Raw genomic sequence first — 15,574 nt, 5'->3', positions numbered from 1 at the left:
TATATGTATCAGTTCCATATATTGGCATAGTACAGCATTCTTTTTCCTGTAGTTTTGGGTTAATATTTTGGGGACTTGAGTTATATAGTCTCATTTTCTTGTTTCTTTCAAATAATGATAAAGAAGTATTTTCATCCCATTTACTAGTGGCTGACTGTTTTGCCTTTCTGACCTTCAGGTTGAACCCCAATTTCTGTCTCTTGAGTTTTTATTAACTGTACTACATATGTAGATGTTGCACTCCTCTCCATTCCTTCTGAATGAGGGGTCCCCTGTGGATGCTATATGAGAGAGAATCTGGGGCACAGTTCCTAGCTAACAGGATAAGCCTTGTAAGTTAATTTACCCTTATCTTTTTTAGTGAGTGGAGATTGGCAGCCTTAGGGCTATGTTACACCCACAGTTTCTGTCTGCTGTCCTTTTGAACAGCCAGCTTCCTTTTAGAATTTTTCTTTCCAGTCACTGATTTACTTCCTCTGATACTGAAGAGATCAACCCTGCCTGATGTCAGCACACAGGCGTTTGTGCTCTTGTTCCAAGTCAGGACTTGTTTTTTCCCTTGTAACTTTGGAGCACTACTGTTCCAGCCTTCCTTCCCTCTTTAGCTAAAAATGTCATTTTTTGGTGCCTTTGCTTACTCCTGCTTGATCTTGGCTAATTTTTGGCAGACATTCTAGTTTAGAACTTGGGCCCTCTCTGAATATCAACAGAGGTGAAATTACATTTCTGTTTTACCCTTCTTCTAGTAGTGGGGAGGTGATTACTTAGAAACAATGTGGATCAAACATTTTAACTCCTACCTTAAAATTAGAAGATAGAAAACATCTTATATATAGTGTTGTAGGTAAAGATTAGATGCCCAAGAAGCAAAGAACTAAACTGTAGGCGTGTTGAGATGTGTTAGATACACAATATCTGTTATAGCGTGCAGCATAGAAGCAAAGGAATGGGGAAAGACTGCTTGATGGACATGAGTTATATTTTCAAGTTACAGTTCTTCTCTGTTTCAGAATATTAAAATGGGTCCTAGCCGGGCAGTGGTGGCGCACACATTTAATCCCAGCACTCAGGAGGCAGAGGATCTCTGAGTTTGAGGCCAGCCTGGTCTACAAGAGCTAGTTCCAGGACAGGCACCAAAGCTACAGAAAAACCCTGACTTGATTTTAAAAAAAAAAAAAAAAAAAAAAATGGGTCCTGGTTTTGTTTTTTTGTTTTTTTTTTTTGTTTCCACTATAGATCTTGGTTGTATAGTTTATTGACCTAAACCTAACCTTTCCTCTGAATCTGTTCTGAATGTTTTTATTCTCATCTTTGACAGTGGCTTGAACCTGGCACCCGTAGCACGACTCAGAGGCACTTGGGAAAAGTTACCAAGCAAATATGAGAAACATCTCCAAGATCTACAAGACCTTTTTGATCCATCTAGAAACATGGCAAAATACAGAAATATTCTTAGTAGTCAAAGCATGCAGCCTCCAATTATTCCACTCTTTCCTGTTGTCAAGAAAGATATGACATTTCTTCATGAAGGTATTTGAAAGTCATTTGAAAATTAACATGTTTAGCTTTAGCTGCAGCATTATGATCCATTACCCATTTCATTGTAATCATCCCATGCTATTAAATCTTCATATAGTTAAATGCAGCAAATTGATGACATCCAAAGCCATATTGTTGACAGTCACAGTTTGAAATGTTTACAGTAAGAGCTCAAATATAAACTTGACCTAAGATGAAATAATTTACTAACACTATCCTGTGGTATGTTTGTTCAGTTCAAGTGGCTGATCGTTCTTTCTCTACCTCCTGAGCACTAAAATTTAAGGCATGTGCCAGCCACATCTAAGCTTTGTATTTGCTTTATGTTTAGTAGTTAGTTTTCCTCCCAATATTTTTATTTCTTTAAAATTCAAATCACGCATGAATAAACTGTCCAGAATAAATTAACAACTAGTAAAAGTCAGAATCCCAAAACAAAGCACTAAGATTTAATTGGGTATAAGTTGTTTTTATTCTTCTTACCTCAAAACACAAAAGAGCTTTATTCAGTTCCCTGTCCCCTGTCTGCCTTTGCTAACTGTCCTCAGCAGGAAGGGCATCAAAGTTGTCTACTCTTCCTGCTTGAGTCTCATCATCATCATCATCATCATCATCATCAACATCATCATCACATTACTTGACATAACATGATCCCCACAGGCTTCTGACATGCTCTCAAAACACTGCTTTAGCTTAAGTGTGGTTTTGATGTTTTGTTTCCCACTGGTATTGTGTCCCTGAACCATTCCTGTGACGACGTACAGATGCCACTGACAGGGTATAAGAGATGAGACTCTAGACCCATATTGCTCTCAGTTGCTTCAGGACCTTCTACAGTAGAAAACAGTTGCACTAACAGTAATAGTCGGATGAAGTTAAATGCTGCTGTGGTCAGATAACTGCCTTATGGTTTGGGCTAGGTAGGCCAATAAATGAACTCTGTCTGGTCTCTTTCCTAATCTTTTTAGGAAAAGTTGACAGTTTTCAAAGTCGTAAATTAAAATAATTAACAAGCATGCATTTTCATACTAATGATTAAAATCACAGTGATAAATTCAGATTCTGAGAGAGGAAAAGTGAATACCAGGCCAGAAAGCACCCCATTAGGCAGCTGCTTTTGTTTTAGCTAATTTTTGCCATTTGAAAAAAGAAATCCAGTAGTATTCAATCCTCCACCATTTATTCTTTGAGGAATATTTGCTACTTCTTAAATAGTTGTTTGTTTAAAAATTTTTAAGAATTACAAATAAAAAAATGCAGACTGGCTTAATTATTAGTAAATAAGAAGGCCCAGCAGTGCCTTTGTCACCCGGCTCACCTAAGTTTTCAGATGCTGTACCTTCTTCCAAAAGAGCAAACAATACAGAATGGGATTGTGTGCTGTGTAATCCCTGTGTATGCCTGTGAGACAATGAACTGGCTTAGCAGCTGTGGACAGTCAGTCACTTTCTGGATTCAGAGTCAGTTTTCCAGAGAAAACACAGCTCTTCTCAGAAGCTCATTCCCTGGGATCAGGGCTGAGTTGTCTATGAATTTATCTTTTGTTTTTTTATGGTAAATTGTTAAAGCTTATTTGTACTCAGGAGTAATAACTGGACTTCTTCTACTTGGAGATATAATTATAATTATAAAAAATTATTTGTATTTCATAGGAAATGACTCCAAAGTCGATGGCTTAGTAAACTTTGAGAAGCTAAGAATGATTGCCAAGGAAATTCGTCATATTGTTCGAATGACTTCTGCTAACATGGACCCTGCCATGATGTTCCGACAGAGGTATGCCATGGAAATCCTGTTAAAGTGGCATCGAGGGTGGTGAGGTAATGTCTGTCCTTTATTGTGCACTGTGCCAAGTGTTATACACACATCCTTCTCTGGTAATCATATGGTAATCCTAACAGGTAAGCAATATTCAACTTCCCTTTACATCTGAAGAAATTGAAATTCAAGTAGTTTTGTTTTATATGTATACATGTTTTGCCAGCTTGTATGTCTGTGTTTCACATGCGTGCAATGCTTGCAGAGTCCCGAAGAGGGTATTGGCTTCTCTGGAACTAGAGTAGCAGATGATTTTAAGTCACCATATAGGTGCTGGGAATTGAACCCAGGTCCTCTGCAAGAGCAGTCAGTACTCTTAGCTGATCAACCATCTCTTTAGCCCCTCAAGCAGTTTTTATACAACTTGCTAAGATCTGAGCCCATGTCTCAATTACTTTTCTGACTATACAAGTAGTTCTATATAGTTGTACCAACAAGCAGCATTAGAAGAATGCTAATATCCCCGAAATCATCTGAGTGCAAATCATTCCATCTGTTTTCTAACCTAAGTAACCTAAGCAAAGAATTATTCTACTTCTATTTTAAAGTCCTGTCTCATCTAATTGGTGCTTCAGTTTTCTACAACATTTCTTTTCTAAAAGTTACAGTTAGCAACTCTTCCCAAAAGTACTCATTTAGCCATGCCTTATCTTGATTAATAATGAGAGTTTCATTTTTATTTTGGTTTCATCTGAGAATACTTTTGAACTTAGTTTGTAGCTGAGGCTGGTCTGGAACTCATGATCTTGCCTCTACCTTCCAACTGCTGGTTGTACACCACCACAAAATGAGAATGCATTTTTAACTTGATTTTTTTTTTATGTAGTATAAAGGCTACTACAGATTTATGTATAGAGTTTAAAGAAAGTTAAGCTGTTCCTAGAAAATTTTATAATCTTGATCATGTAAGTAGGCATTACAGTTTAATTTTTTTTATTAAATTTTCCTTTTATACCTCTCCATTTAGGGCATTAAAAATAAAATAAATACATATAATTGCTTGATTTTAAAATACAGGTATTCTGCTAAAAAAGTAAAATACTTGATACTTTTTAATCAGTGTATGTTATACTGAGTTTTTATTGGGAGAGATATTGGTTTTGTTTCATTTATATCATTGTCAGCAGTCATTTATTTTCTAAGTGGATGATCTCGTTTACTCTAGTTTAGAGATTTCTCATAGTAGCAGGGATGGAGTGCCAAAATCTCCTCTTCCCATCTCTTTTCTTTCTCCTGGTAATGTAGTGAGATTTCACTTCTCCAAAATCTGGAAGCAAAAAACATTAAGAACCAGAGATCAAAGCACACCTTAAAAGAGGCTTGTTGTCTGTTTTTGTTTTTGTTGAATGTCCTGGTACAGTGACCTTTCCACTGTCTCTTGTCTTGATAAGAACCTCCATTTACTCATGTATGTTTCCATTCTAGCACCTGAAGACATAATAAATTTGTCTCCCTGCCAAATTAGTTGATAGTATACTAAAGTGCATGCTCCACTTCAGAATTAACAGAGGAGGACCAAGAGAGAGTGAGCTCAGGAAAGTGACTGCAATGCAAACTTGAGGACTTGAGTTCAATATCTAACACCATGTATAAAAGACAGGCATGGTTGCTGTGCTTGTAATCCATCATAAGGAGGAAGAAAGACACAGGTAGATCCCTGGCCTGGGCCTCACTGGCCAGCCAGTAATGTCTAATTGGCTACCTACAGGCCAATAAAGAGAATCCTGTCTCAAAAACTACAGGTCTATGACACTTGAGGGACAGCATCATAGGCTTACCACTTCCTTACACGTGCACACATGTGCTCATGCCTACAATTACGCCAACACACAGTTATAAGGAAAATGACTGAAGAATATTAACAAGCCTGGATGTTTACTTGAAAATAGCCTAGGTTGAATAGAAAGTATATGAGGAAATAAATATATTTAGAGTGGACTGAATTATTTAGTTCAGTTTTGTCAACCAGTACTTAAGTGTCACAATTGGGATCTCATTATGTTCCCAGACTGGCCTGGAATTCCCCCCAAGTCATAGAAGAATAGGTACACACCACAACCCCTAGTTTGTTGTCTTCTTATTTTCACTTTTAAGTTGTTTTTGCTGGCCAAGTGTTCTTATAAAGTACTTGCCAGAGAAATCTTTTTACTTAAAAATTGATTTATATATCTATATGTTTCTTATAATTTCATTGTCACGTAGCTCCAAAAGTATGTAGAAACTCTGTTTTTACACTGAGCATTCTGACTTCTGGTAGAATGCAGAAGACCACCACCTACATTTCCAAAAACAGAATAGAAAATTTGCAATGAACAGATTACATCCCCTACCAACTTATGGGTAGATTCGGCATTAAAAATGCTGTCGATCAAAAGCATATTTTAAAGTACATGCTATAGAGGAGTTTGACCTTCAGAACCCTTTGTGTCCTTCCCATTCCTTCATTTCATTAAAGCCATTTTTTACTGTTAAGCTATAATTTTTTTCCTGGTAAATTTTTCTGTTCTATTCTGTCTGCATAAATTCTCTGACTCTCAACTGTTGTCTTTTTTTCTGTGCTTTCCTATTCAAACACATGCTTCAATGTTTGTGGCTCTTGCTTACAGGAAGAAGAGGTGGCGGAGTCTGGGGTAAGTGGGGAAATGAACTGGAATGAAGGTTGTGCAATTCTTAACATGTTCTGCATCCTTTTCATTAATGCACGCAAATCAGTTAGCATGCGTTCTATTAACTCCGTCAGCCTACATCCTGACAAATGCCTTTTGCTAACAAGGTGGAAGTAGTGATGGAACTAGCATTTTGTTGTGTTTTTGTTTTGTTTTTCCATTATTGGTATTTTATAATCCCTTTTTAGATTTACATTTAACAGATTCATGAGATGTAGACGATGATAGTGGATATTTGCTGTATGTGTCCCCTGTGCTCTACTTTGCTAAGCAAATAACTTTTAAAAGTCTCCTATTGCCCTATGAACAGGTCTGGGATTCCTGGGGGATCCCAGGATGGGGAAGGTAACTTAACTTGCTCAGTCTTACCCACCCATTAATGGTGTGTCCAAATCTAGACAGTCTGCTTCAAATGTTAGCACCACTTTCTCTAGTTTCAATGCCATGTTTTATGAAACTAAACATACAAGTTAATGTGCAAAATGTCTGTCTATAAGAGTTGCATTTTCCACTAGTTTTGCATAGAATCAACTTTATTCACTTTGTATCATAAAAGTGAATACATTTTTAACCCTTCATGAGATCTACTGAATGCCTAAACTTGAAGTATAGATTGAAATTTACTTCAAACTTGTACATTTATTTTAAAAGATCCCTTTGTCTCCCTAAAGCTTCTCAGCTGCCCAGCCTTTTGTGGTCTAAAGTAGGTTCTGGTCTCTTAATTCTACATTGCTAGCCATCTAGTTTAGAGCCACAGACAGTTAAAGATCTTATGCATCATTTCACTAAAGCATTCATTTTAAATGAAAGAATGAGTACTATAGATGTGTGGAATTGCAGAAATAGAACATACGTAGAATCTTAATGTTTAAAACTAATGAGCTGTGAGGTTTAGATATTTGCCTTACATGTAAGAATTTTTTGAGCCATGTCTTTGAGTCTTATTTGTGGTCTTGTTTTTCATTTGGTGAACTTGACTTTCCTCCTCTGGTGTGTTTCTTGTGTGTTTTCTTCTACGTCATACATTTGTGTCTTGATCTTCCCTGGTTCTTTTTACTGAAAGTAGAAACTTGATAGCCTGGCATTACAACTAAAGCAGGGCATCTTAAGACCGAGTGAGTGAGCTAAGTAGTTACTGTGGGCTTCGGGTTGTATAGTGTTTGGGGCTTGCAGACAGCAGGTGTTTTCATTTCACGTCAGTATTTGTTGCTTTGGAAGTCGTTCAATAGAAACTTTATTGTCTTATATCATTCTCATGCATTAGAACTTTGTGTCCTAGGTTTGTTTACAAACTGGCTTTTTTATTCTGGATAACAACTAGGATAAAATTATTAAACACTTGCATCCAAATTTGCTCCGAAATGCTAAGACTTTGTTTCACTGTGAGTTTGGTTCCTGGAACCCACACAGAGGTAGGAGAGAACCAGTTCCACACAGCTGTCCTGTGACCTCCGTAGATGCACTGTAGCACATCCACACAGTAATAATGGCACCACATGCTGAGATGTTATCTTTTTTTTGTTTTTTTTTTTTAATTTATTTATTTATTAAGGATTTCTGCCTCCTCCCCGCCACCGCCTCCCATTTCCCTCCCCCTCCCCCGAACAAGTCCCCTTCCCTCATCAGCTCGAAGATGCCAAGAAAAGCCCAGTGCAATACCTCGTTAGTCTATGCTCATTGAAATGCCTCACATTTGTCTGGACTTAACTTTACACTTTCCTCACATGACACCCTGTGTATACATAAAAGCGAAGATATAAGGAAAGTGAATTTGTTTAGATGTTTCTAAAACTTTATATTCAGAATTTGAATTTTCCAGATCACTTTTAGAGCATTGGTGCCCACCTCTTGCCCCAGACCAGTATCTTGGTCATCCATCACTTGAGGATAAACAAACCATAAAAGAAGACAAAGCTGACCCTGTGGTTATCTCGACTTGCTTAGCACATGGAGCCTCTCGCCCCTTGACATTGTTAGAGATTTACTAAAATTTTCAGGTTTCACATTCTTTAATCAAGTGTTTCTTAAAGGTTAAAGGATAATTCACTGGTTAATGAGATTTTTTTCCTCCAAACCATTCTGCAAGTTTTGCAAATTTTACAGTTTTTCCCTTGTGTCACTCACAGCCATATCATCTTTCCTGCCTGACCAGCATCATCTAAAAGTTGCCATCAATATACCAAGCAGTGGTAGCACAGCAGAGGCAGAGTTCAAGGACAGCCAGGGCCACACAAAAGAAACCCATCTCAAAACAAACAAACAAAAAAGTTGCCATCAAATATAAGGCATAACTATCAATTTCCTTCCTCTTTTTTTAAGAGTTATTTTGTCTTGTTTTTATTTTAGTTACATAAAAAATAGTAAGTTTCTTTATGATATTTTCAAACGTACTTGGCCTCCCTTCTCACCCTCCCCTGGGAACCCTGCTTCAAAGGTCTTAAAAATGTGACAGAAAAAATGCCATTAAGAGTTTCTCAACTCTGTCTTATGTGATTTACAATGAAAACACTAAGATTCAGTGTCTGTTTTAAGTCAGGTATGTGAACATTGAAGAACAAATTGTGTGTTTATGGTCTGTGTTTTAGAGCATCTTATGTAAATAATGCTAATATTGAAAATAGAGATACACTTAACCTTCCAATTTAAGACCTTTTGAGTCAGGCAAGCCTGGAATCCTGAGTGATAACCTGGGGTCCATATAGGTAGGAGGAGAGAACCATTCTTCAAACGTTGACAGACTTGCTGTGGCACGTACCCACCTGCACACGTACAGTAATAAACAATCCTCTACAAGCATTTAATTTGCTAGCCTCTTAGGAAGGATCAGCTACACTGCAGTGCTCCCTTTCATTGGTTCTGGATGTGCATTGTATAAGCAGGCTTGACGAAAACAGTAGAGTTGGATAAAGCTATAGCTTATTTGAATAGTACTTATTTCTAAGATCCAGTCTGCAGTTCTGTCATAATCAGAGGTATTGCAATCATAGAATCTTAGTTCCTACTTCTAGAATTCAAGTTGTATCTGGCCACATCATATTTGCAGACACAGAAACAATTTTTTTAACTGCGTTTCTAATTTCTGACTATACTAGATTGAAATGTTATCTTGGTTCTCTTTAATTTTTTGGTCACAATATGCTTGGTTACTGTTAAAATTGATCACCACACTTGAAGTGACCCTATCACAGAATGGTGCTTTTACAGGATATAACTAGAAGCACAGGTAACAAAGCTGCTCTGTTTGCCCTTGCTGAAGGACTAATGACGAATTTATCCTGTCTTAGACTCTTACCACATCTTAGAGTGAATGGTCTAAATGGACCAGAGGAAAGCTTTTCTTGGCACCGTTCTGCTGTGGGTTGCATAGACACACACAGATGTAATGAAATATGTTGCTCAGGGAGAAACTAGTATCTTACTCTTTTGAATCCCGTATTTTGCCAGATCTTGTTCTAATTGAGAACATTGCCATCTGTGCCAGATTACTTCGCATTATTAATGCTCTTCATCTTTTAACTCATTTACATCAGCATGCAGTAGTATTAACAGAAAAAAATCTTTGAATCTTTGTTTTTTCATGCTAAACTCTCATCTTTACAGGCTTTCATTGCAGTTTCTGTCTTTTTACAGGTCATTGAGTCAAGGCAGCACAAATTCAAACATGCTAGATGTTCAGGGAGGTGCTCACAAGAAAAGAGCACGCCGCAGCTCACTGCTGAATGCCAAGAAGCTATATGAAGATGCCCAAATGGCAAGGAAAGTGAAACAGTATCTTTCTAGTCTGGACATAGATACAGATGAGGAGAAGTTCCAGATGATGTCACTGCAGTGGGAGCCTGCATATGGTACCTGTGAGTATTTTCTTTTTTATCACATGGGTGAGCACAACAAAGCAGAAATTTTGTTCTCCAGAGTTGGTGTTGATTTCATTTGCAAGGATGACTGCTGTCTCCAGCTACGTGGTCTGTTCATGACCTGCTGAGTCCTAGCCCTTACAGAACTCTGTAGGAAGGGAAGAGATGAATAGTTCTTCTTTTAAAGGCTTTACAAATCCTCTTACAAAAGTTGGAGCATTAATAAAGTTTTCAAATGGGGAGGGGCTGCACAAGTCACTGGAGAGCTAACTCAGCTATTAAGAGCACTTGCTGCTCTCACAGGACCTGAGTTCAGTTTCCTGTACCCACATGGTGTGTCGCACTATCTGTAACACCGGTTACAGAAGATCTAATGCCCTCTTCTGGACTCCATGGGCACAGGCATACATGCTGGCAAAACACCCATACACATAAAAGCAGAAATGTCCTTTTTTTTTTTTTTTAGAACATTATAGGAAAAACTTCTGTTTGAGAACATTGTTGCCCTTATCTCTAAATGAAATGTGACTTCTATACCAGGTGAAAATCAGTTACCAAATAGAAAGCTTAGAGTTTTGAGTCAAATACTAGCAGTGATGCCTTATCAGTAAGATACAAGAGGAAGTAGACACATCCTGACACTGTGGAAAAGATTATCTCCTCACTGCTGCTACCTCACAGTCTGTCTGTCCACTATTGCTCTGCTCAGTAAACACTGCATCGCCAAGCATCACCCTGACCTCTGTGTGCAGGCTTCAGAACACATCTTTGAGTTAAGAAAATCATAAGTTACAGGAGCTGAAGAATGGGGGCAGGGGGATAAATGTTAAACTCATAAAAAGCACAATAGAATTACAAGTTTTCTGTTGACAGAGGGAATGGTACTCTCCATGGATTGACCCCCCAAAAAATTGATAACTGTGTTGATATTTCCATTGTAATATGAATAGAAAAGAGAGAGTGAACATAGAAGCATATAGTGATTTCACAATGAATTTAAAATACTGGGTAAAGAGTCATTCAGTACATCCCATATTAGCAAGAGCTGAACATAGTAGTGTGTTAATCCACTGGACAACAATAAGAGCACTACTATAAATTTTTAGCCCAATTTGAAGGAAGCTTTATTAAGTACTGATCAGGACAATGGACACTAGCCAGGTCCATACCCAGAATTCCCAGAGAATGTTTACAAATTATGTTAGTCAGGTGCTTATAAAGACAAAGCTCACAAAACTACATACTTCCTGCCTTTGTCCAATGGGGGTTGGGGACAAGCATACATCCTATGTGCTTACTGCCTACAGTCTTTTCACCTATGAGTGATAAGCACACCCTGAGCACTGGGGCAACCAACCTTGTTTACAGAAGTGAAGACACATAGCTTATCATCTTATGTGAACAGCCCCCAACATTCCAGAATGTTAACGTCCCTTGGGCAAGTAGAGTTTATATATTAGAGTCATTTTTGTCTTCTAGCTCTCTTAAGCACTGTAATTAGAACTTAAAACATAACTTTAGCCCTCACAGGTGCACTCCAGTGATTACCAGTACTTGGGAAACTAAGAAGGATAGTATGTTCAGGGCCAGCCTGGGCTACATAGCTTGTCTTTGGGGGGGGGGTGGATTAAGCTATTATCCAAACAATATATTCAAGACAGGCACACTCCTAATCCCAGCATTCTGTGAGTTCGAGGCCAGTCTGGTCTACAGAGTGAATTTCAGACCGCCTTGGCTACATAGAGAAACCCTGTCTCAAAAAAAAAAAGGAGGAAAGGAAAAAAAAAAAAAACAATATATTGAATTCTTCCACTGGAGAGATTTAGTGGAATATGTTCGTACTGACACTAATGGATGTCAGCAGAGGTTGAGTTTCATTTATTACCATTGGGCAAGGTTTTCTTCATTCTCACCTGTTTTCATGAATGGAAAAATGCTAGCAATAGTATCCTATGCCTTTAATGCCATCACTCAAAAGGCAGAGGCAGGCAGATTCTGAGAGTTCCAGGTGAGCCAGGAATACACAGTAAGACTCTGTTGTTTTTTTTTTTTTTTAAATAAAAATCTGAAACTTTGGCTAAGGTTAAAGAACATGTTTTATGTCTTCTGATTCTTTATCAAGCCTATAAAATTGAAGAAAGAAATAATAAACACTGGAAATTGAGAGCCTTCTATATGGCAGCAGCATCTTTACTAAGTACTTTGCAGACATTATCCTTAGTGTGCTAGTACACACTTTAGTCCCAGCTACTGAGAAGACAGGAGAATCAGTCAGTTTCAGACTCACAGTGAAAGCATGAATACTAGCTATTCACGGCTGGGCTGGCACAGGTAGTCTTTCTGTTGGTGTTTGAGGCCTATGCGTGAAACCCTCCTGAATACTTAACCAAAGGACTGAAAGGGCTGGCTGAGGAAGAATTTCTTGCCTTTGGGCCACAGTACTGATTTGGGGGTTTTGTGTTGTTCTCCCTCCTCCAACCCCGTTCCATCTATGTATTTAGACCTCACTAGTATAGTCATTGCAGTGTTAGGAAAGGTTCTGTGACTTTATAAGAAAATAAATCTGAAAGGTGCAAGAGGTCATTGGTATAAAGTGATTCAACCAAGGCAAAGGCTGACGTGACAGAAACCTCAAGCATATGGGATTGAAGAGTAGGGAAGTACAAGGTGAAGACAGGCTGATAGTGAATCTTCATGGCTTTACAGGCCTCGCTGGAGGCATTTGAGTCTTTCCTGAGAACAGAGGGAGTTGTGAGGTTTATGGAACATAGAGAAGGAAGATAGTAGGTTAGATCTCCATGTTCTCACTCTGCTGTCATCTGGAGAAGGACTGGAGGCATGCTGGAACTGATCCAGTGAGAGAATTTCAGTCCTATAGATGAGAGTGCAAACTTGGTCTCAGGAAGTAGATAATCCGTTCAAGAATTTAGGAAGCAAACAACATGTTCTACAACAGCTGCAAAGAGATAATTTATGCTTAAATTTCTTTTATGAAAGTATGTCTTTAATTTTTTTGTATACAATGTGTAATTTTTAAACAACTACTTGTCAATTGTAATAGTCTTCTTTTAAAAATTTGCAGTTATCTGACCCTTTTTTCTCCTCATAGTGACAAAGAACTTAACTGAAAAAAGGTCAGCCAAGTCATCTGAAATGTCACCCGTGCCTTTGAGATCAGTTGGCCAAACAGCGAAAGTCCACCTGCATCAGCCACACAGAGTGAGCCAGGTGCTTCAGGTGCCTGCAGTTAATCTGCACCCCATCAGAAAGAGAGGACAAGCCAGAGACCATGTGCTGAGTGAGTGCTCAAAGCCCTAAAACTGCTGACAATGTCAGAAGAATATGGTCATTACATCATTACATCAAAAATGTTTTGTTTTGCTTCAGTGTATTTGATGACAATGTGGAGGGTTTTTTTGGTTGGTTGGTTGGTTGGTTGGTTGGTTGGTTGGTTGGTCGGTCAATTGGTTGGTTTTGGTTTGTCAAGGCAGAATTTTTCTGTGACCATCCTGGCTGTACTAAAACTCATTTTGTAGACCAGGCTGACCTTGAACTCAGAGATTCACCTGCATCTCCCTCCCAAGTGCTAGGATTTAAAAGCTTATGTCACCACTCCCCAGTGATGGCAGTGTGATTTAAATACTAGTGTTGGGATTTCTATATTTCTGAAATCTGTTTATCAACAGAAATCTTATATAACTGTACATTTTGAATATCTACAGTAAATCTTAGATAACATATCAAGCTAAAATTCATTCTATATTCAAAGATGTATTTCAAATACTCCAGATGTAAACTTCCAAAAGCTGTGAAAATCAAATTGCTTTTTATGAAAATACCTATACACTGCTTTTTTCATTAATGTCCCCTTCTGAAGACCTCATTAGGAGAAAGAGAACAAAGAGTATGGGGCTGGAGAGATGGTTTGGTGGTTAAGTACTGGCTGCTCTTCCACACTGGGTTTGATTCCCTGAACCCACATGTCAGCTCACAACCATCTGTGACTCCACTTTCAGAGGATCCATGGGTACTGCACGAATATGGTATATAGTCAAAACATCCATGCACACAAAACTGTAAAAACAAAAATTTTAATTAAAAATACATGTAGGAGCTAGAGAAATGGCTCAGTTATAAGGGTGTACTGCTTTCATGAGAACCCACTAGATCCCCAGCACCTACATTAGGTGGCTCACAACTGCCTGTAACTTGAGCTCTAAGTGTTCAGATGCCTCTGACCTCCTTGGGCATCTGTACTCTCTTGTGCATACCTATACCACACACCTAATAAAAAAGTTCTTTTTACGTGACAGGGTTAGAGAGATGACACAGTGTTAAGAGCACTTGCTGTTGCAGAAGGACCTGGGTTTGGTTCCCAGCACCCATATAATGAGCTCACAACAATCTACTACTCCAGTTCCAGGGGATCCAATGCTTCTTCTGACCTCTGTGGTCACCAAGCACACACATAGTGCACATGCATATAGGCAAAACATTCATACAAATAAAATAATAAATTAAGAACTTTTTAAAATTTATTATGTATATAGTATTCTGTCTACATGTATGCTGCCTATCAGAAGAGGGCGCCAGATCTCATTACAGATGGTTGTGAGCCACCATGTGGTTGCTGGGAATTGAACGCAAGACTTCTGGAAGAGCATTCAGTGCTTTTAACCTCTGAGCTATCTCTCCAGACCCAAATAAGAAATTTTTTTAAACATAAAATACAGTAGTGTAATCTTAAATTCTGTTTCCCCCATTCAGCCATATAGACGTTATTGGAATTACTTTTATTTGTTGTTTTAACAGTATCTCTAGGTGCACTTTTACATGGGAAGCTAGATTAGATTTAATTCCTGGTACTATTAACATGATCCATGTATTATACATATGTCATGCTTAATAGAATTGGGGGGGGGTTGTTTCTTTGGTTTGATTTAGTTTAGTTTTTCAAGACAGGGTTTCTCTGTAACAACAGCCTTGGCTGTCCTGGAACTTGCTCTGTAGATCAGACTTGCCTTGAACTCTCAGAAATCCTCCTGCCTCTGCCTCCTGAGTGCTAGAATTAAAGGTGTGCACCATCACCACCCAGCAAAGTATGTTATTTTAATTTGATTTGGTCTGACATATGGAGCTGAGTATGAAATGGCCAGAGTTTCAGTCTAGTGTCATTGAAGATACAGACAGATTACTTGTTTATTATATATGTACTAACATGATGCATGTAAAATAAAAAGCAAGAGAAACCTTTAGCAAAGGCAGGGATAATGAAGGCCTTTAGAAGAAGGCTTTTTAGTGTTTCCTTGAGTGTTGGTATCTGTCAGGAGCTATAGTTTGGTGTACTGCAAATTGCCTGCATATTAAGAGGCAGTAACAACTAAAGGTCAGGGTTGGGGATTTGGCTTGGTATTAGAATGCTTGACTAGTGTGCATAAAGCCAAAGGGGCTCAGCCCAGTTTGCAACAACATCACACAAGTAATTGAAGCTCACACTTAACACTTACGGAGTTTCAGACATAATCCATCTTTATTATTAATTTTATTTATTTACTTAGTCTTCATAATAGCCCTAGGAGATGGTAATTTAGCCTCATTATACACATTTGTAAATTTACACAGTGCCAGTACATAGTCAATCTGGTAGTTGATCTTAGGCTGGTTGGCTCTAAAATCCTTGCTTTTTTTTTTTTTATT

The 15,574-nt window shown here is 38.2% G+C and overlaps 1 protein-coding gene across 14 annotated transcripts in view; it reads left to right on the top strand.

Annotated features, from left to right (window-relative positions):
* Positions 1–15,574, top strand: part of Rapgef6 (Rap guanine nucleotide exchange factor 6) — a 174,236-nt gene that overhangs the window by 139,858 nt on the left and 18,804 nt on the right. For 8 of the 14 annotated variants that reach the window (XM_005350060.3, XM_026780212.1, XM_026780210.1 and 5 more), the window contains 5 exons: positions 1,319–1,530; positions 3,192–3,315; positions 5,964–5,987; positions 9,654–9,874; positions 12,987–13,175. In XM_005350060.3, the coding sequence (XP_005350117.1) occupies positions 1,319–1,530; positions 3,192–3,315; positions 5,964–5,987; positions 9,654–9,874; positions 12,987–13,175 (770 nt within the window). The remainder of the gene's footprint in view (positions 1–1,318; positions 1,531–3,191; positions 3,316–5,963; positions 5,988–9,653; positions 9,875–12,986; positions 13,176–15,574) is intronic. The other 6 variants (XM_005350062.3, XM_005350061.3, XM_026780215.1 and 3 more) reach the window with 1 other exon arrangement.

This window comes from Microtus ochrogaster, chromosome 7 (assembly GCF_000317375.1).
Source record: "Microtus ochrogaster isolate Prairie Vole_2 chromosome 7, MicOch1.0, whole genome shotgun sequence".
Lineage (NCBI taxonomy): Eukaryota > Metazoa > Chordata > Mammalia > Rodentia > Cricetidae > Microtus > Microtus ochrogaster.
The sequence above is the reverse complement of the archived record's forward strand: the minus strand, read 5'-3'. Positions and strand labels throughout refer to the sequence as shown.